We start from the raw sequence: 21,579 nt of genomic DNA on the forward strand, positions 1-21,579 counted from the left end.
AAGAGCACCTGGATGTTCCACAGCACTACTGGCAAAATATACTGTGGACAGATGAAACCAAGATTGAGTTGTTTGGGAAGAACACACAACACTATGTGTGGAGAAAAAAGGCACAGCACACCAACATCAAAACCTCATCCCCACTGTGAAACATGGCGGAGGGAGCATCATGGTTTGGGGCTGCTTTGCTGCCTCAGGGCCTGGACGGATTGTTGTCATTGATGGGAAAATGAATTCCAGAGTTTATCAAGACATTTTGCAGGAAAATGTACGACCATCTGTCCGCCAACTGAAGCTCCGCAGAGGATGGGTGATGCAACAGGACAATGACCCAAAGCATACAAGTAATTCAACAAAACAATGGCTGCAACAGCACAGAATACGCCTTCTGGAGTGGCCCAGTCAGAGTCCTGACCTCAACCCCATTGAAATGCTGTGGTATGACCTTAAGAGAGAGATTCACACCAGACATCCCAAGAATATTGCTATACTGAAACAGTTTTGTGAAGAGGAGTGGTCCAAAATGACTCCAGATCGTTGTGCAGGTCTGATCTGCAACTACAGGAAACGTTTGGTTGAGGTTATTGCTGCCAAAGGAGGGTCAACCAGTTATTAAGTCCAAAGGTTCACATACTTTTTCCTCCCTGCACTGTGAATGTTTACATGTTATGTGCAATTAAACCATGGCAACATCTAATGTTTGTGTAGTATTATGTTCAGCAGACTGTGTTCTTCTATTGTTGTGATTTAGATGACGTTCAGAGCACATTTTATTCCCAATTCATGCAAAACTCCACGTAATCCCAAGGGGTTCACATACTTTTTCTTGCAACTGTATATCTCTGTACCTGCCTGTTTTGCCTTTTGCATGAGTCTTTTGGCTGTTTTTACTGCTGACTCCGCTTTACCATTACTCTGTGGATATCCAGGAGATGATGTCTGGTGTTCAAATTCCCACCTCTCCCTGAATTTTTTGAATTCTTCCGATGTAAATTGAGCAGCGTTGTCAGAGAACACAATATCCGGAATGCCATATCTGGCAAAATGGGCCTTGAGTTTTTTAATTACTGTTTTGGCCCTTGTGTCCTGTAAGTAGTCTATCTCCCAGAAGTTGGAAAAATAGTCCACAGTTACCAGATGTTCCTTGTCGTTCTATGTGAACAGATCTGTTCCTACTTTTGACCATGGTCTGTTTGGAATTGGATGTGGTTGCAATGTCTCTTTCGGTTGCTTATCATTGCACGATGCACATATTTCACACTGTGCTATAAAGTTTTTTATGTGGTCATTCATTCCAGGCCAATAAACATATTCTCGTGCACGACGTAGACATCCTTCTACACCTAAGTGAGTCGAGTGCAATCTTTCTATAATGTCTCTTCTAAGGGATTTTGGTATGACAGCCCTTTCTCCTTTAAAGATGATTCCATGCTGCACAGAGAGTTCATTTCTTATGTGAAAAAATGGAGAAACCTCCATTGGAGCATGCTGCTTGTGTTTTGGCCATCCCTTCAAGATGACAGTCTGTAGGATCTGTAGAGTTTTATCTTCCGCTGTGCAGGTCTGTATTTGTTTCAGTCTGTCTTTTGAGACAGACAGATATTCACACATATTGATGCTTTCAATGTCTTTTTCTTCTTCATTTGTGATGGGTAAGTAAGCTCTGCTTAGGGCATCTGCAATCAGTAAATCCTTTCCTGGACAGTAACAAATGTTAAAATCATATTTCTGAAGCCTTAACAGCATACGCTGCAGTCTTTTTGGGGCATTCAGTGGTGGCTTCTTTGTAATACTTTCTAAAGGCTTGTGATCTGAATGCACCACCACTTGTGGACCGTAGGTGTACTGGTGAAATTTCTCTAACCCAAATACTACCGCCAGTAGTTCCTTCTCGATTTGAGCATATCCTTGCTCTGTTAGAGTTAACGCTCTGCTTGCATATGTGATTGGCTGTTTATCCTGCATTAGTGTGGCTCCAAGGCCGGTTTCTGAGGCATCACATTGTACTACCACTGCTTGATCTGGATCAAAATATTTTAGCGTTGCTGCATCTGCAATAGCATTTTTCACTGACTGAAAAGCAGTTTCATGGCTTTCTGTCCATTCCCAGAGTACGTCTTTGTGAGTTAGCTGTCTCAGTGGCTCACACATGTCTGATAAATGCTTGCAAAATTTGGAAAGATAATTCACCATGCCCAGGAATCGTTGTACTCCACGTATATCTGTAGGTGTCAGCATGTCCTGTATTGCCCTCACCTTCTCTGGATCGACTTTAACACCATTTGAGGTAAGAAGATGTCCAATATATGGTACTTCTGTCATTTTTAGTTTGAATTTTGCCAGGTTTAATTTGACTTGTTTTTTTCTGCATCTGTCTAAGAATTGTATCATCTTTTTATCGTGATCCTTTGTTGCGGATTCTAGATCATCACCTTCCCCAACTATTAGTATATCGTCTGCTATTATTTTTACTCCAGACAGTCCTTCCAAAGCTTGCATCAATTTTTGTTGGAACACTTCTGGAGCCGGGCTTACTCCCATTGGCATTCTCAGCCACTTATAGCGTCCAAATGGGGAAGAAAATGCTGTTAATAAACTTGATTCTTTATCCAGTTCCACGTGCCAGAACCCATTTTTCACATCACATACCGAAAATATTTTAGCCTTTGATAGATCTGGTAGAATATCTTCTATTATTGGCATTGGATAGTGATTTCTTTTCAGGGCCTTGTTCAGTGGCTTAGGATCAATGCATATTCTTAACTTGCCTGATGGTTTTTTCACTATCACCAAACTGCTTTTCCAGTCTGTGCTTTCCTGTACTGGTGCTATCATACCTCTGCTGTGCAAATCCTGCAGTTCCTCTTTAAGCGGTTGCATTAAGGCTACAGGTACTCTTCTTGTAGGCAGTCTGATAGGCTGTATTGTGTGATCAATTTCTAGTTTGTATTTACCTTCCAGGCACCCATCACCTTCAAATAAATCAGCATACTCTGTTTTTATGTGGTGAAAATCCAAAATGTATTCTGCCTTTTGTTTAGGATTTTGAGTATTCTCAGAAACTTCCAGAGCCATGATGTTATGGGACTGCACCTTTATTAAGTCCATAGCCTGAACTGCTTTAACTCCCAGCAAAGGAATGTGATGGTCCTCCTGCAACACAGTAAACTCCACTCTGTAGCTCTTTCTGTTACGTGGATTTCTTAAATTTAGCTTGCATGTTCCCATGGGTTTCAGAACACTTTTGTAGTACATGACCAGTACCTTATCAGTGGGCTCAATGGGAACCTGTTTGTTAAGCAGAGTAAATGGAATGACATTGCAGCTTGCTCCACAATCCAGCTGAAATCTTATGGGCTGTTCATCCACCATAAATATGGCAAAGAGCTGCTTTGCATCATTGGCTACTGGCTGTTTGACTACATTGACGTTCTCTGTTGCAGACTGCAGCTGCAGCCATGTGATGCCCTCTGTGCTGTCCTCGTCTGTGTCCTGGGTCACTGTGTGGACTTGTCTGTGTCCTGGGTCACTGTGTGGACTCGTCTGTGTCCTGGGTCACTGTGTGGACTCGTCTGTACTGTTTGCTGGTTTTGAATCTGCACACAGCTGAAAAGTGGTTCATCTTTCCACAAGTCCTGCAGGACTCCCCATACGCTGGACATTTCTCTTTGTCTCTTTCATGTCTTTTGCCACAGTATTTACACTGGACTGAGCTCACAGGGAGCCTGGACCTTGCTGTGCCTTTCACAGATACTGCATGTACTGAGGCATCACTGGTGCCCTCCATCATCTTCAGCCTGTCTTTAGTCAGCTCAGCAGCCCTGCAGATTTGTATACATTTCTCCAAAGCCAGCTCTTCCTCCCTCAGTAATCTTTCTCTGAGGTGAGAGTCTCTGATGCCACACACTATCCTGTCTCGGATAAAGGAGTCCCTGATGTCCCCAAATCCACAGGTTGCAGCCAGTCTCCTCAGCTCTGTCACATATCTGTCCACACTGTCCCCAATCTCCTGATTCCTTGAGAAGAACTTGTATTTCTCCACTGTCTTATTCTTTTTGGGGTCACAGTGCTTGTCAAATGCTTGCAGTATGTCTGTCAGTGCCATGCTGTCTGTGAGCCGGGTCTCGGCTAGTTCTCTGCCTTTTTCCCCAATCAAGTAATAAAACAGCTTTACTTCCCTCTGCTCATCTCTGGGTGCCACTGTCAGGTCCACATACAGAGTAAACTCTTCCTTCCAGTGTCTCCATGTCTGCGAGAGATTGGAAGAAGTGACATCCAGTCTCTGAGGGGGTTTCAGGCCACTCTCCATAGTGCAGTCTGATAGGGACTCTGTACTTACAGTTGCTGATTCTCTGTACAGTTCTAGTGTCACACAATCTGTATTTGTAGACAGAAGACTTGCTATTCAGAGGTCCAGTGCCCAGCTGCTACCATGTTCTGTTAGTCGATCCTGCTCAGATGCTCACACACTGTAGTTCGTAGCCGACATTTATTAGGTGCTCATAGCTGCCATTATACATGTGTATATCCTAAGAACAACCAAAGAGAAGCAATAACACAGTTGTACCAGTATCTAAGTAGTGAGACCCCTAGAGGCCATACACAGCATATAACATTGCTACACATGTGATCAGCAAAGGGCTAATTAGCATTTTCAGACAGAGATCAAGGGTTCTGCATCCTCCTAGAGCAGAAAGAAAACTCCTCCTACAAGCGTTAACCAGTGCTCTGCTGGACACTGATAGAAATCAAAAGACGGCTATATACTGCTGATGAGAAAAGGTATTTAACTGTTCATATTTACTAAAATATTTGCATTTCCATGTTGTGTGTACTGTTGGAGACCAGATAAAGTGAATGCTGGGTCCTGGGAGATCAGATATAGTGAATGCAGGGTCCGGGGAGAGCGGATATAGTGAATGCAGGGTCCAGGAAGAGTGGATATAGTGAATGCAGGGTCCGGAGAGATCAGATATAGTGAATGCGGGGTCTGGGGAGAGCAGATATAGTGAAGGCAGGGCCCGGGAGACCGGATATAGTGAATGCAAGGTCTGGGGAGACGAGATATAGTGAATGCAAGGTCCGTAGAGAGAGGACATAGTAAATGCAAGGTCCGGGGAGACCAGATATAGTGAATGCAGGGTCCAGGGAGACCAGATATAGTGAATGCAGGGTCCGGTGAGACCAGATATAGTGAATGCAGGTTCTGGGGAAAGCCTCACACTGTCTGCTGATCCCATTCATGCTCCATACACAAGGAGATGATAGCACAATACGAGTCATGTCAGTGGTATTCTGTGCTCATCCTGTGTATGGAGATATCACCGTCTCTACACATGGAGGACAATATTGGGGGGTCTACTCCATTATAACATTTGTCTTATAAAATTCTATTTCCTGGAGATTTATAAAGTGATCTAATATAAATGATTCCAATAAAGAGAAATGAGTTCCATCCATGTAGAGAATAGTTCCATTCATTCCTGGGGGGGGTGATTCATTTCCTTCTGCTAACATTCTTCTCTTCTTCTACAGATTGGTTGGTAATCACCTGACAGACAGTTCCTGCCCCCACCTGGCATCTGGAATAAGAAATAACCCGACACTGAGGACACTGAACCTGTCTGATAACAATCTGGAGGGTCCTCATTTCAGGGATCTGATGGCGGCTCTGACAACAAGCCGGATAGAGGGATTACAGTGAGTATAACAGGACTGACTGAGACAATCATATTCTGGGACAGATTAACATTCAATTGTCTAAATCTTCGGATCTTCTCTAACTCTGTTATCAGCAATAAATTAGACTTTTTCTACAGCTGGCCATAAGTGGATCAAATATCGACAGGTTTAGTAGGGACCAGCCGAGATCTGACCCATCTATGGGCAGGCTGGTTGTACTGAAGTTGATCCGTCAATCACATTCAGAACAACCATCCTCTGGGACTTTTTGCATTCGATCACTGCTGGAGGTCTATAGCAGCTAACAGTGATCAGTGTTCTGCTGGCAGGGAAGGCTTCCTGTTGGCAGAACACAGTTGTGCGGCAGGAGTGATTCCCCCATCCATTCTGACTGTGTTGATGGGGAGGATTGAGCAATTGTCTTTCTTTCCACCCGTAGTGGAAGGAAAGAATATTGTATAGTCTGTAGCTTACTTAAAGCTCCCCACACACAGTACAGTCTGATCTTACAATCTTCTTTACCTCCATTGCCTAATTGGATACAAACTGACTGGATACATTGGGTAGGTCTGTAACGTACATTAGATTTGAGTAGCTGAGATGTGACCTGTAGAAAATATGAAAATGTAGATTTAACATTCCATGTTATAATAATATAAGATGTGATCAGAATTAATTCAGAGACATGTGGTCACCAATTAGCATAGGAAGGAGAGGAGCTTCCTCAGGCTGGAAGTGACATCTGGGTGCCAATGAGATTTGTCACTATATAATCAGACTTTGTCGCCTTCTAGAAATCTAAAATGAAGAACTCGAGACATTTCGGCTTCATGACACAGCAGGGACCAGATCAAAGGACTATGTTTCATCTCTCATAAAAGCTAAAATATTAGTTGCAGAGAGATGAAAATACTTCCTTCTCATTGGACACTCTGTAGGCTACATCTGCATGTAAAACTAAATTTGTGGTTTATGTGGGGTCCCAGAGAAAGGCAGAAAATGGTTATATTGCACCTGATCAAGACAGCTGAACAGTGATTGGTACTTTCGCTATCGGGCTGATGTGCTGGTGTCGGAAATTCAGCCCTTGACTTGGTGATTCAAACCGTTCCTGGTTCAATCAGCTCTGGGCATTCCAGTACCCAAAACGTCCTGTGGGCTGGTACAGGAACACCCCCCAGAGTCAACTGGCCAAGGACTGATGTCCAGCCCCCGTCCATATTCCCATAAATTGAGGACTTGAGGTATGGATGTGGTGATTCGTACGGAGCCCATTCTTTCTGACTGGCGGATCATGGACTTTCTCTGACTTGCTCCAGTCGCAGGGTAAATCTCGGTAAAAGTTTTATTTCTGTTTTTTATTCCCTTTTATTTTATAGTGAATGGTCAATTGTGTGTCTTCTTGTTTTTTTTTGTATTTTCTGTAACTTTTTATACTTTGTACATATTTTATGCACTGCCCACTTTCGGTATCTAAATCTTAAAATTAATAAGTGACATCTAGGTACTTAAGCGGGCTATTATCTCTGGAGAGATTAGATTGTATTGTATTTTAGTGTCTTTAAATGCTCGGTCAAGCTCAGTGCCAATCTGTTTGCAATTGCACTGCGTGTTGGCAGATTGCGTGCAGATTGTAAAGGTAACAGATCTGCCAGACGGAGATCTGTGTGTGGGGTGTCTCAACAGACCGTTCTGCGGATAAACTGTTGGGTGGTGGAAAACGACCGTTTGTGGTGTGTCTGGTGTGGGGGTGTGTGGACAGTTGAAGAGTGATTAGCACCGGGGTTCTGGTTTGTAGGATAGCTGGAGGGATCGAAGAAGGGTGTGTGATTGCCAGGCTGCTCCTCAACCCTAATTAGTGCACCAGATTGTATGTAAGATTTGTATCTGCCAGTGTGTGGTCGGCCGGCTGGATTGGAGTGGAGTCTCCCTCCAATGCTGGCTGTGAACGCATATCACGGCCGGTCTTATATATGTATATATAGTCAAAGTTAAGTCCCCCTTATTCCCTCTTACCCCAAGCCACGGCGGCACGTGCGCACCTCGGTTAGCTAGTTGCTGTGGGTGTGGCGTGTGAGGTGGATCGTGACAAGGTCCTCATATGATTTAAAGTTGTACAAACAGCATAATATCAGATGGTAACATGGTGACCCTATAGACTATAAAATGTAACCATTAAAGTGTTACTAAAACCACAACAGTACAATCAGTCTGTAGATGCAGTAAAGCATGCTTGTTATACTCACTGTGGAACCTAAGGGGTTAATCCTCTGCATTGTGTAAAAAGGCCGATTGATCATTTCTGCTCTGTTACTCCCCTTTTGCAAGCGACCACCTCTTATTTTAAGATAAGGCAGACTGAACCGTAGGCATTTTGCACATGCTCAGTTTAGTGTGTATTGCTAGAGAGGTTTTTTTTTTTTCCTTGGGAGAGTGCATGTGATCAGCACAGGGCCAATTAGCACTGTCCAGACAGAGATCACGGGTTCTGCATTCTCCTAGAGCAGAAAGAAAACTCCTCCTACAAGCTTTAACCATTGCTCTGCTGGACAATGATAGAAGTCAAAAGACTGTTATATACTGCTGATGAGAAAAGGTATTTAGCAGTTTATATTTACTAAAATAATTGCATTTCCATGTTGATGGGTTCGGGGAAACCGGATATAGTGAAGGCAGGGTCTGGATAAAGTGGATATAGTGAATGTGGGGTCCAGGGAGAGTCAATATAATTAATGCAGGGTCCGGGGAGAGCGGTTATAGTGAATGCAGGGTCCGGGGAGAGCAGTTATAGTGAATGCAGGGTCCTGGGAGAGCGGATATAGTGAATGCAGGGTCCGGGGAGAGAGAATATAGTAAATGCGGGCTCCTGGGAGAGCGGATATAGTGAATGCAGGGTCCGGGGAGAGCGGCTATAGTGAATTCAGGGTCCAGGGAGAGCAGATATAGTGAATGAGGGGTCCAAGGAGAGCAGATATAGTGAATGCAGGGTCCGGGGAGAGCAGTTATAGTGAATGCGGGGTCCGGGGAGAGCGGATATAGTGAATGCAGGGTTCGGGGAGAGCGGATATAGTGAATGCGGGGTCCAGGGAGAGCGGATATACTGAATGCGGGGTCCAGGGAGAGGTGATATAGTGAATGCATGTTCCGGGGAGACCAGATATAGTAAATGCAGGGTCTGGGGAGAGAACATATAGTGAATGCAGGGTTCGGGAAGAGCAGATATAGTAAATGCAGGGTCCAGGGACACCGGATATAGTGAATGCAGGGTCCGGGGAGACTGGATATAGTGAATGCGGGGTCCGGTGAAACCAGATAAAGTGAATGCAGTGTCCGGGTAAAGAAGATATAGTGAATGCAGGCCCCGTGGAGACCAGATATGATGAATGCAAGGTCCGGGGAAAGCGGATACAGTGAATGCCGAGTCCGGGGAAACCGGATATAGTGAGTGCAGGGTCCAGGGAGACCGAATATAGTGAGTGCAAGGTCCAGTGAGAGCGGAAATGGTGAATGCAAGGTGCGGGGAGAGCAAATATAGTGAATGTAAGATCCGGGGAGAGCAGATATAGTGAATGCGGGGTCCGAGGAGAGCGGATATAGTGAATGCAGGGTCCAGGTAGAGTGGATATAGTGAATGCAGGGTACGGGTAGAGTGGATATAGTGAATGCAGGGTCCAGGGAGAGTCGATATAGTGAATGCAGGGTCCGGGGAGTCCATATATAGTGAATGCAGTGTCCGGGTGGAGCGGATATAATAAATGTAGTGTCAGGGGAGACCGAATATAGTGAATGCTGGATCCGGGGAGACCGAACAAAGTGAATGCAATGTCTGGGTAGAGCGAATACAGTGAATGCAGGGTCCGGGGAGAGCAGATATAGTGAATGCAATGTCTGGGTACAGCGAATATAGTGAATGCCGGATCCAGGGAGACCGGAAAAAGTGAATGCAATGTCTGGGTAGAGCGAATATAGTGAATACAGGGTCTGGGGAGAGCGGATATAGTGAAAACAGGGTCTGAGGAGAGCAGATATAGTGAATGCAGGGTCCGGGGAGAGCGGATATAATGGATGCGGTGTCCTTTGAGAGTGGATATAGTGATTGCGGGGTCCGGGGAGAGCGGATATAGTGAATGTTTGGGTCCGGGGAGAGCGGATATAATAAATGCAGGGTCCAGGGAGAGCGGATATAGTGAATGCAGGGTCAGGGGAGAGCAGATATAGTGAATGCAGGGTTCAGGGAGAGAGGATATAGTGAATGCGGGGTCCGGGGAGAGCGGATATAGTGAATGCAGGGTGCGGGGAGAGCGGATATAGTGAATGCGGAGTCTGGGGAGAGAGCATATAGTGAATGCTTGGGTCAGGGGAGAACGGATATATTGAATGCAGGGTCCAGGGAGAGAGGATATAGTGAATGCAGGGTCTGGGGAGAGCGGATATAGTGGATGCGGTGTCCTTTGAGAGCAGATATAGTGATTGCTGGGTCCGGGGAGAGCGGATTTAGTGAATGTTTGGTCCGGGTAGAGCAGATATAGTGAATGTAGGACCGGGTAGAGCGGATATAGTGAATGCAGGGTCCAGGGAGAGAGGATATAGTGAATGCAGGGTGCGGGGAGAGCGGATATAGTGAAAGCAGGGTGCGGGGAGAGCGGATATAGTGAATGTATGGTACGGGGAGACCATATATAGTGAATGAGGGGTCTGGGGAGAGCGGTTATAGTGAATGCAGGATCCGGGAAGATCGAATATAGTGTATGCAAGGTCCAGGGAGAGCGGATATAGCTAATGCAAGATCCGGGAAGAGCGGATATAGTGAATGCGGGGTCCAGGAAGAACAGATATAGTGAATGCGGGGTCCGGGGAGAGCGTATATAATGAATGCAGGGTCCGAGGAGAGCGGATATAGTGAATGCAAGTTCTGGGGAGACCAGATATAGTAAATGCAGGATCTGGGGAGAGCGAATATAGTGAATGCGTGGGCGGGGAGAGCGGATATAGTGAATGCAGGGTCTGGGGAGACCGAATATAGTGAATGCAGGGTCCGGGGAGACCAGATATAGTGAATGCAGGTTCCAGGGAGACCAGATATAGTAAATGCAGTGTCTGGGGAGATCGCATTTAGTGAATGCTGGGTCACGGGAGACCGAATATTGTGAATGCAGGGTCCAGGGAGAGCAGATTTAGTGAATGCAGGGTCCAGGGAGAGCGGATATAGTGAATCCAGGGACCAGGGAGACCGAATATAGTGAATGCAAGGTCCAGGAAGAGTGGATATAGCGAATGTGGGGTCCGAGGAGAGTGGATATAGTGAATGTGGGGTCCAGGGAGAGCGGATATTGTGAATGAGGGGTCCAAGGAGAGCGGATATAGTGAATGTAGGGTCTGGGGAGACCGAATATAGTGAATGCAGGGTCCGAGGAGAGCAGATATAGTGAATGCAGGGTCCAGGGACAGCGGATATAGTGAATGCAGGGTCCAGGGAGAGCGGATATAGTGAATGCAGGGTCTTGGGAGACCAGATATAGTAAATGCAGGGTCTGGGGAGATCGCATTTAGTGAATGCTGGGTCAGGGGAGACCGAATATTGTGAATGCAGGGTTCGGGGAGACCGGATATAGTGAATACTTGGTCCGGGGAAAATGGATTTAGTGAATGCGCAGTCCGGGGAGACCGGATATAGTGAATACTTGGTCCGGGGAAACTGGATTTAGTGAATGCCGGGTCTGGGGAGACCGGATAATGTGAATGCAAAGTCCGGGAAAGACCAGATATGGTGACGGCAAGGTCCGGGGAGAGCCGATATAGTGAATGCAGGGTCCTGGGAGAGCGGATAAAGTGAATGCAGGGTCCGTGGAGAGCGGATATAGTGAATGCGGGGTCCAATGAGTCAAGATATAGTGAATGCAGGGTCCGGGGAGAACAAATATAGTGAATGCAGGGTCCGGGGAGAGCGGATATAGTGAATGCTGGGTCCAGGGAGAGCGGATATAGTGAACGCAGGGTCTGGGGAGAGCGGATATAGTGAATGCAGGGTACGGGGTTCAGTAACACTCTACATTTATTTTGGTTTCTCTATAAATAGATGACATTAAAGATGCTCATACATGGGAGAATCTGATGTTAATGCAATGAGTGATCAGAGCATCAAACAAATTCTTTTCATCTGGTGTGCTATTCAGTTCCGGAAGATCTCCCCATTACTGAACATTTGTTACCTAGCGCCATGACTTCCTATGAGTACAGAGATCTGATCAGCAGAGATAAATAGAATATCAGATACAATCCTCCCGTCCAATCACTAGCAATGCTGATTCCGGCCTCACACTGTCTGCTGATCCCATTCATGCTCCATACACAAGGAGATGATAGCACAATACGAGTCATGTCAGTGGTATTCTGTGCTCATCCTGTGTATGGAGATATCACCGTCTCTACACATGGAGGACAATATTGGGGGGTCTACTCCATTATAACATTTGTCTTAGAAAATTCTATTTCCTGGAGATTTATAAAGTGATGGAATATAAATGATTCCAATAAAGAGAAATGAGTTCCATCCATGTAGAGAATAGTTCCATTCATTCCTGGGGGGGGGGGGGGGGGATTCATTTCCTTCTGGTAACATTCTTCTCTTCTTCTACAGATTGGATGGTAATCACCTGACAGACAGTTCCTGCCCCCACCTGGCATCTGGAATAAGAAATAACCCGACACTGAGGACACTGGACCTGTCTAGGAACAATCTGGATGGTCCTGATTTCAGGGATCTGATGGCGGCTCTGACAACAAGCCGGATAGAGGAATTACAGTGAGTATAACAGGACTGACTGAGACAATCATATTCTGGGACAGATTAACATTCAATTGTCTAAATCTTCGGATCTTCTCTAACTCTGTTATCAGCAATAAATTAGACTTTTTCTACATCTGGCCATAAGTGGATCAAATATGGACAGGTTTAGTAAGGACCAGCCGAGATCTGACCCATCTATGGGCAGGCTGGTTGTACTGAAGTTGATCCGTCAATCACATTCAGTACAACCGTCCTCTGGGACTTTTTGCATTCGATCACTGCTGGAGGTCTATAGCAGCTAACAGTGATCAGTGTTCTGCTGGCAGGGAAGGCTTCCTGTTGGCAGAACACAGTTGTGCGGCAGGAGTGATTCCCCCATCCATTCTGACTGTGTTGATGGGGGGGATTGAGCAATTGTCTTTCTTTCCACCCGTAGTGGAAGGAAAGAATATTGTATAGTCTGTAGCTTACTTAAAGCTCCCCACACACAGTACAGTCTGATCTTACAATCTTCTTTACCTCCATTGCCTAATTGGATACAAACTGACTGGATACATTGGGTAGGTCCTCATATGATATAAAGTTGTACAAACAGCATAATATCAGATGGTAACATGGTGACCCTATAGACTATAAAATGTAACCATTAAAGTGTTACTAAACCCACAACAGTACAATCAGTCTGTAGATGCAGTAAAGCATGCTTGTGATACTCACTGTGGAACCTAAGGGTTCATCCTCTGTATTGTGTATAAAGGCCGATTGATCCTTTCTGCTCTGTTCCTCCCCTTTTGAAAGCAACCGCCTCTTATTTTCTGATAAGACTGACTGAACCATAGGCATTTTGCACATGCTCAGTTTAGTGTGTATTGCTAGAGAGGTTTTTTTTTTTTTCCTTCGGAGGGAGCATGTGATCAGCACAGGGCCAATCAGCGCAGTCCAGACAGAGATCAGGGGTTCTGCATCCTCCTAGAACAGAAAGAAAACTTCTCCTACAAGCATTAACCAGTGCTCTGCTGGACACTGATAGAAGTCAAAAGACTGCTATATACTGCTGATGAGAAAAGGTATTTAGAAGTCTATATTTACTAAAATAATTGCATTTCCATGTTGTGTGTACTGTGGGAGACCAGATATAGTGAATGCAGGATCGGGGGGAAGTTAAGATATAGTGAATGCAGGGTCCGGGAAGAGCGGATATAGTAAATGCGGGGTCTGAGGAGACCAGATATAGTGAATGCGGGGTCCGGGGAGACCAGATATAGTGAATGCAGGGTCTGGGGAGAGCGGATATAGTGAATGCAGGGTCCGAGGAGAGCAGATATAGTGAATGCAGTGTCTGGAAAGACCGGATATGGTGAATGCAGGGTCCGGGGAAAGTGGACATGGTAAATGCAGGGTCCATGAAGACTGGATATAGTGAATGCAGGGTCCGGGAATAGCAGATATAATAATGCGGGGACCGGGGAGAGCGGATATAGTGAATGCGGGGTCCGGGGAGAGCTGATATTGTGAATGCCGGTTTTGGGGAGAGCGGATATAGTGAATGTAAGGTCCAGGGAGAGCGGGTATAGTGAATACAAGGTGCGGGGAGAGCAAATGTAGTGAATGCAAGGTCCAGGGAGAGTGGATATAGTGAATGCAGGGTTCGGGGAGAGCGGATATAGTGAACACAGGGTCCGGGGAGAGCGGATATAGTAAATGCAGTGTCCAGGGCGAGCGGATATAGTGAATGCGGGGTCCGGGGAGAGCGGATATACTGAATGCGGGGTCCGGGGAGAGCGGATATAGTGAATGCGGGGTCCGGGGAGAGCGGATATAGTGAATGCGGGGTCCAGAGAGAGCGGATATAGTGAATGCGGGGTCCAGGGTCATCACTAACCGGATCAATCACTGTTTTTGGTAGAAATAATATTTCTACATGGCAAATAATTTCCTAGCAGGTGTAGTAGAGTAATAGAAATCCAACAGACCCAACAGTCTTGACATGCATGATGCTGATTCTGTGTAATTGAATCACTCATTGAAAGGGGCATTTTCAAAATAATAGCCGTGTGGAGTTCTATTAGTGAGGTCATTCATTTTTTGAAAAACAGGTGGCAATTATTGCCCTTATTTAAGGAAGGAGGGCAGCAAATGTTGTACATGCTGGTTACAGTGTATTTCTCTCTGAAATTCTGAGGAAAATGGGTCGTTCCAGACATTGTTCAGAACAGCGTACCTTGATTAAAAAGTTGATTGGAGAGGGGAAAACATATAAAGAAGTGAAGAAAATGATAGGCTGCTCAGCTAAAATGATCGCAAATGCTTTAAAATGGCAACCAAAACCTGAAAGACGTGGAAGAAAGCGAAAAACTACCATTGGAATGGCTAAAAGAATAGCCAAAATGGCGCGGACTCAGCCAACAATCAGCTCCAGGAAGATGAAAGAAGGTGTGACGTTCCCTGTGAGGACTGTTACAATTAGAAGATGCCTATGTGAAGCCAAGCTATCTGCAAGAAGTCCCCGCAAAGTCCCACTGTTGGGAAAAAGACGTGTGCTGAAGAGGTTACAATCTGCCAAAGAGCACATTGACCGGCCTAAAGAGAAATGGCGCCACATTTTGTGGACTGATGAAAGTAAGATTGTTCTTTTTGGGTCTAGTGGCCAGAGACAGTTTGTCAGACGACCCCCAAACACTGAATTCAAGCCACAGTACACTGTGAAGCATGGTGGTGCAAGCATCATGATATGGGGATGTTTCTCATACTACGGTGTTGGGCCTATTTATCGCATACCAGGGATCATGGATCAGTTTGAATACATCAGAATACTTGAAGAGGTCATGCTGCCTTATGCTGAAGAGGAAATGCCCTTGAAATGGGTGTTCCAACAAGACAACGACCCCAAACACACCAGTAAACATGCAACATCTTGGTTCCAGACCAACAAGATGGACGTTATGGAGTGGCCAGCCCAATCCCCGGATCTTCATCCAATAGAAAACTTGTGGGGTGACATCAAAAATGCCGTTTCTGAGGCAAAACCAAGAAACAGAGAAGAACTGTGGAATGTGGTCCAATCATCCTGGGCTGGAATACCTGATCACAGGGGCCAGAAGTTGGGGGACTCCATGCAACACAGATGTACAGCAGTTCTCAGAAACAGTGCGACTACAACCAAATATTCATGAAGTCATTCAAAGGAAAGCAAAATCTTCAAACATTTCTCAGTTTATATAGTGAATGTTTGAGTTTGTAAAGAAGAATACAAACACTGCGATTTTTTTGAACCGTCTAATATTCACTTTTCTTCAATTTTTTTAGAGGAACAACACAAATTTGATATATTTTTCTTCATGTTTTGATTTGGAATAGAATGTGTCGTGTTCCCAATGCATTTGTGTGGATGGAAATAAAAGCTATTAGAGGGATATTGATCTTTACTCACTTTTTTCAACACACTGATATTATTTTGAACACAACTGTAGATGACATTAAAGATGCTCATACATGGGAGAATCTGATCTTAATGCGATGAGTGATCAGAGCATCAAACAAATTCTCTTCATCTGGCGTGCTATTCAGTTCCAGAAGATCTCCCCATTACTGAACATTTGTTACCTAGCGCCATGACTTCCTATGAGTACAGAGCTCTGATCAGCAGAGATAAACAGAATATTATTGTTATTATACAGGATTTAAATGGCGCCAACAGTTTGCTCAGCGCCTTACAATACAAATGGAGACAATACAGCAACAATACAGTTCAATACAAGAAGGTTAGGAGGGCCTGATCCTGGGAGCTTACAATCTAAGAGGGAAGGACTGGTGGTACAAAAGGTAATAACTGTGGGGGATAAACTGTTAGGAGAAATAGAAGATTGGGTTATTAGCTGAAGGCAGGATAGGCTTCCCTGAAGAGAAAGGTAGATCGCCTAAAAGTGGGCAGAGTAGGCGATAGTTGGATAGATTGGGGTAGAGAGTTCCAGAGTATGGGGGAGGCTCTGGAGAAGACCTGGAGACTTGCATGGGAGGAGACAAGGGAGCTAGAGAGCAGAAGGTCATGGGAGAAGTGGAGAGGACAGTTTGGGTGTTATTTGGAGACAAGATTGGTGATGTAATTTGAGGCAGAGTTATAAATGGCTTTATATGTTATTATTAATGTTTTGAATTGTATCCGTTGGGCAATGGGAAGCCAGTGGAGGGATTGGCAGATATGGAACTGTTAAAATATTGGATCCTCCCGTCCAATCACTAGCAATGCTGATTCCGGCCTCACACTGTCTGCTGATCCCATTCATGCTCCATACACAAGGAGATGATAGCACAATACGAGTCATGTCAGTGGTATTCTGTGCTCATCCTGTGTATGGAGATATCACCGTCTCTACACATGGAGGACAATATTCGGGGGTCTACTCCATTATAACATTTGTCTTATAAAATTCTGTTTCCTGGAGATTTATAAAGTGATCGAATATAAATGATTCCAATAAAGAGAAATGAGTTCCATCTATGTAGAGAATAGTTCCATTCATTCCTGGGGGGGGGGGGATTCATTTCCTTCTGGTAACATTCTTCTCTTCTTCTACAGATTGTATAATAATCACCTGACAGACAGTTCCATCCCCCACCTGGCATCTGGAATAAGAGATAACCCGACACTGAGGACACTGGACCTGTCTGTGAACAATCTGGAGGGTCCTCATTTCAGGGATCTGATGGCGGCTCTGACAACAAGCCGGATAGAGGGATTACAGTGAGTATAACAGGACTGACTGAGACAATCATATTCTGAGACAGATTAACGTTCAATTGTCTAAATCTTCGGATCTTCTCTAACTCTGTTATCAGCAATAAATTAGACTTTTTCTACATCTGGCCATAAGTGGATCAAATATGGACAGGTTTAGTAAGGACCAGCCGAGATCTGACCCATCTATGGGCAGGCTGGTTGTACTGAAGTTGGTCCGTCAATCACATTCAGTACAAACATCCTCACTTGTGATACTCACTGTGGTCCGGGGAAAGCGGATATAGTGAATGCGGGGTCCGGGAAAAGCGGATATAGTGAATGCAGGGTCCGGGGAGAGCAGATATAGTGAATGCGGGGTCCAGGGAGAGCAGATATAGTGAATGCAGGGTCCTCAGAGAGCGAATATAGTGAATTCACTGTCCAGGGAAAGTGGATATAGTGAATTCAGGGTCCGGGGAAAGCGGATATAGTGAATGCAGGGTCTGGGGAGAGCAGACATAGTGAATGTGGGGTCTGGGGAGAGCGGATATAGTGAATTCGGGGTCCTCGGAGAGCGAATATAGTGAATTCACTGTCCAGGGAAAGTAGATATAGTGAATGCAGGGTCTGGGGAAAGCGGATATAGTGAATGCAGGGTCTGGGGAAAGCGGATATAGTGAATGCAGGGTCCGGGGAGAGCGGATATAGTGAATGCGGGGTCCGGGGAGAGCGGATATAGTGAATGCAGCTTCCGGGGAGAGTGGATATAGTGAATGCAGGGTCCGGGGAGAGCGGATATAGTGAATGCAGGGTGCAGGGAGAGCGAATATAGTGAATGCAGGGTCCAGGGAGAGCGAATATAGTGAATTCACTGTCCAGGGGAAGTGGATATAGTGAATGCAGGGTCCAGGGAAAGCGGATATAGTGAATGCAGGGTCCGGGGAAAGCGGATATAGTGAATGCAGGGTCCGGGGAAAGCAGATATAGTGAATGCAGGGTGCAGGGAGAGTGGATATAGTGAATGCGTGGTTCGGGGAAAGCGGATATAGTGAATGCAGGGTCCGTGGTGAGCGTATATTGTGAATGCAGGGTCTGGGGAGACCGGATATATTGAATGCAGGGTCCGGGGAGAGCAGATATAGTGAATGCGGGGTCTGGGGTTTAGTAACACTCTACTTTTAGTTTGGTATCAGTATAAATAGATGACATTAAAGATGCTCATACATGGGAGAATCTGATCCTAATGTAATGAGTGATCAGAACATCAAACAAATTCTTTTTATCTGGCGTGCTATTCAGTTCCGGAAGATCTCCCCATTACTGAACATTTGTTACCTAGCGCCATGACTTCCTATGAGTACAGAGCTCTGATCAGCAGAGAGAAATAGAATATCAGATACAATCCTCCCGTCCAATCACTAGCAATGCTGATTCCGGCCTCACACTGTCTGCTGATCCCATTCATGCTCCATACACAAGGAGATGATAGCACAATACGAGTCATGTCAGTGGTATTCTGTGCTCATCCTGTGTATGGAGATATCACCGTCTCTACACATGGAGGACAATATTGGGGGGTCTACTCCATTATAACATTTGTCTTATAAAATTCTATTTCCTGGAGATTTATAAAGTGATCGAATATAAATGATTGCAAAAAAGAGAAATGAGTTCCATCCATGTAGAGAATAGTTCCATTCATTCCTGGGGGGGGGGGGGGATTCATTATCTTCTGGTAACATTCTTCTCTTCTTCTAAAGATTGTCCTCTAATCACCTGACAGACAGTTCCTGCCCCCACCTGGCATCTGGAATAAGAAATAACCCGACACTGAGGACACTGAACCTGTCTGGGAACAATCTGGAGGGTCCTCATTTCAGGGATCTGATGGCGGCTCTGACAACAAGCCGGATAGAGGAATTACAGTGAGTATAACAGGACTGACTGAGACAATCATATTCTGCGACAGATTAACATTCAATTGTCTAAATCTTCGGATTTTCTCTAACTCTGTTATCAGCAATAAATTAGACTTTTTCTACATCTGGCCATAAGTGGATCAAATATGGACAGGTTTAGTAAGGACCAGCCGAGATCTGACCCATCTATGGGCAGGCTGGTTGTACTGAAGTTGATCCGTCAATCACATTCAGTACAACCATCCTCTGGGACTTTTTGCATTCGATCACTGCTGGAGGTCTATAGCAGCTAACAGTGATCAGTGTTCTGCTGGCAGGGAAGGCTTCCTGTTGGCAGAACACAGTTGTGCGGCAGGAGTGATTCCCCCATCCATTCTGACTGTGTTGATGGGGGGATTGAGCAATTGTCTATCTTTCCACCCGTAGTGGAAGGAAAGAATATTGTATAGTCTGTAGCTTACTTAAAGCTCCCCACACACAGTACAGTCTGATCTTACAATCTTCTTTACCTCCATTGCCTAATTGGATACAAACTGACTGGATACATTGGGTAGGTCCTCATATGATATAAAGTTGTACAAACAGCATAATATCAGATGGTAACCCCATAGACTATAAAATGTAAACATTAAAGTGTTACTAAACCCACAACAGTACAATCAGTCTGTAGATGCAGTAAAGCATGCTTGTGATACTCACTGTGGAACCTAAGGGGTTAATCCTCTGCATTGTGTAAAAAGGCTGACTGCTCTTTTCTGCTCTGTTCCTCCCCATTTTCAAGCGACCACCTCTTATCTTCTGATAAGACAGACTGAACCATAGGCATTTTGCACAAGCTCACTTTAGTGTGTATTGCTAGAGATATTTTTTTTTCCCTTATGAGGGTGCATGTGATCAGCACAGGGCCAATCAGCGCTGTCCAGACATAGATCAGGGGTTCTGTATCCTCCTAGAGCAGAAAGAAAACTCCTCCTACAAGCTTTAACCAGTGCTCTGCTGGACACTGATAGAAGTCATAAGACTGTTATATACTGCTGATGAGAAAAGGAATTTAGCAGTTAATATTTACTAAAATAATTGCATTTCCAGGAAGAGTGGTTATAGTGAATGCGGGGTCCAAGGAGAGCGGATATAGTGAATGTGGGGTCCGGGGAGAGTGGATATACTGAATGCAGGGTCCGGGGAGAGCAGATATAGTGAGTGCGGGGTCCGGGGAGAGCGGATATAGTAAATGCAGGGTCCGGGGAGAGCGGATATAGTGAATGCGGGGTCCAGGGAGAGCGGATATACTGAATGCGGGGTCCAGGGAGAGGTGATATAGTGAATGCATGTTCCGGGGAGACCAGATATAGTAAATGCAGGGTCTGGGGAGAGCACATATAGTGAATGCAGGGTCCGGAAAGAGCAGATATAGTAAATGCGGGGTCCGGGGAGATCGGATATAGTGAATGCAGGGTCCGGTGAGACTGGATATAGTGAATGCAGGGTCCGGTGAGACTGGATATAGTGAATGCGGGGTCCGGTGAAACCGGATAAAGTGAATGCAGTGTCCGGGTAAAGAAGATATAGTGAATGCAGGCCCCGTGGAGACCAGATATGATGAATGCAAGGTCCGGGGAAAGAGGATATAGTGAATGCCGGGTCCGGGGAAAGCGGATATAGGGAATGCCGGGTCCGGGGAAAGCGGATATAGTGAATGCGGGGTCCAGGGAGACCGAATATAATGAGTGCAAGGTCCAGTGAGAGCGGAAATGGTGAATGCAAGGTGCGGGGAGAGCAAATATAGTGAATGTAAGATCCGGGGAGAGCAGATATAGTGAATGCGGGGTCCGAGGAGAGCAGATATAGTGAATGCAGGGTCCGGGTAGAGTGGATATAGTGAATGCAGGGTCCAGGGTGGGTCGATATAGTGAATGCAGGGTCCAGGGAGAGTCGATATAGTGAATGCAGGGTCCAGGGAGAGTCGATATAGTGAATGCAGGGTCCGGGGAGTCCATATATAGTGAATGCAGTGTCCGGGTGGAGCTGATATAGTAAATGTAGTGTCAGGGGAGACCGAATATAGTGAATGCCGGAACCGGGGAGACCGGACAAAGTGAATGCAATGTCTGGGTACAGCGAATATAGTGAATGCCGGATCCGGGGAGACCGGAAAAAGTGAATGCAAGGTCTGTGGAGAGTGGATATAGTGAATGCAGGGTCCGGGGTGATCAGATATAGCGAATGCGGGGTCCGGGGAGAGTGGATATAGTGAATGCAAGGTCTGGGGAGAGCGGATATAGTGAATGTAGGGTCCGAGGAGAGTGAATATAGCACAATACGAGTCATGTCAGTGGTATTCTGTGCTCATCCTGTGTATGGAGATATTACCGTCTCTACACATGGAGGACAATATTGGGGGGTCTACTCCATTATAACATTTGTCTTATAAAATTCTATTTCCTGGATATTTATAAAGTGATCGAGTATAAATG

At 45.4% G+C, this 21,579-nt stretch overlaps 1 protein-coding gene across 1 annotated transcript in view; it reads left to right on the plus strand.

Annotated features, from left to right (window-relative positions):
* LOC149434339 (NACHT, LRR and PYD domains-containing protein 12-like) overlaps positions 1–21,579 on the plus strand; it is a gene marked incomplete at its 5' end in the record, with an annotated part of 77,188 nt that overhangs the window by 47,863 nt on the left and 7,746 nt on the right. Inside the window, 4 exons of the mRNA XM_089663806.1 lie at positions 5,536–5,700; positions 12,320–12,484; positions 17,046–17,210; positions 18,947–19,111. Coding sequence (XP_089519932.1) covers positions 5,536–5,700; positions 12,320–12,484; positions 17,046–17,210; positions 18,947–19,111 — 660 coding nt within the window. The remainder of the gene's footprint in view (positions 1–5,535; positions 5,701–12,319; positions 12,485–17,045; positions 17,211–18,946; positions 19,112–21,579) is intronic.

This window comes from Staurois parvus, unplaced genomic scaffold, assembly GCF_062004578.1.
Source record: "Staurois parvus isolate SC_StPar_1 unplaced genomic scaffold, SC_StPar_1.0 ptg001769l, whole genome shotgun sequence".
Lineage (NCBI taxonomy): Eukaryota > Metazoa > Chordata > Amphibia > Anura > Ranidae > Staurois > Staurois parvus.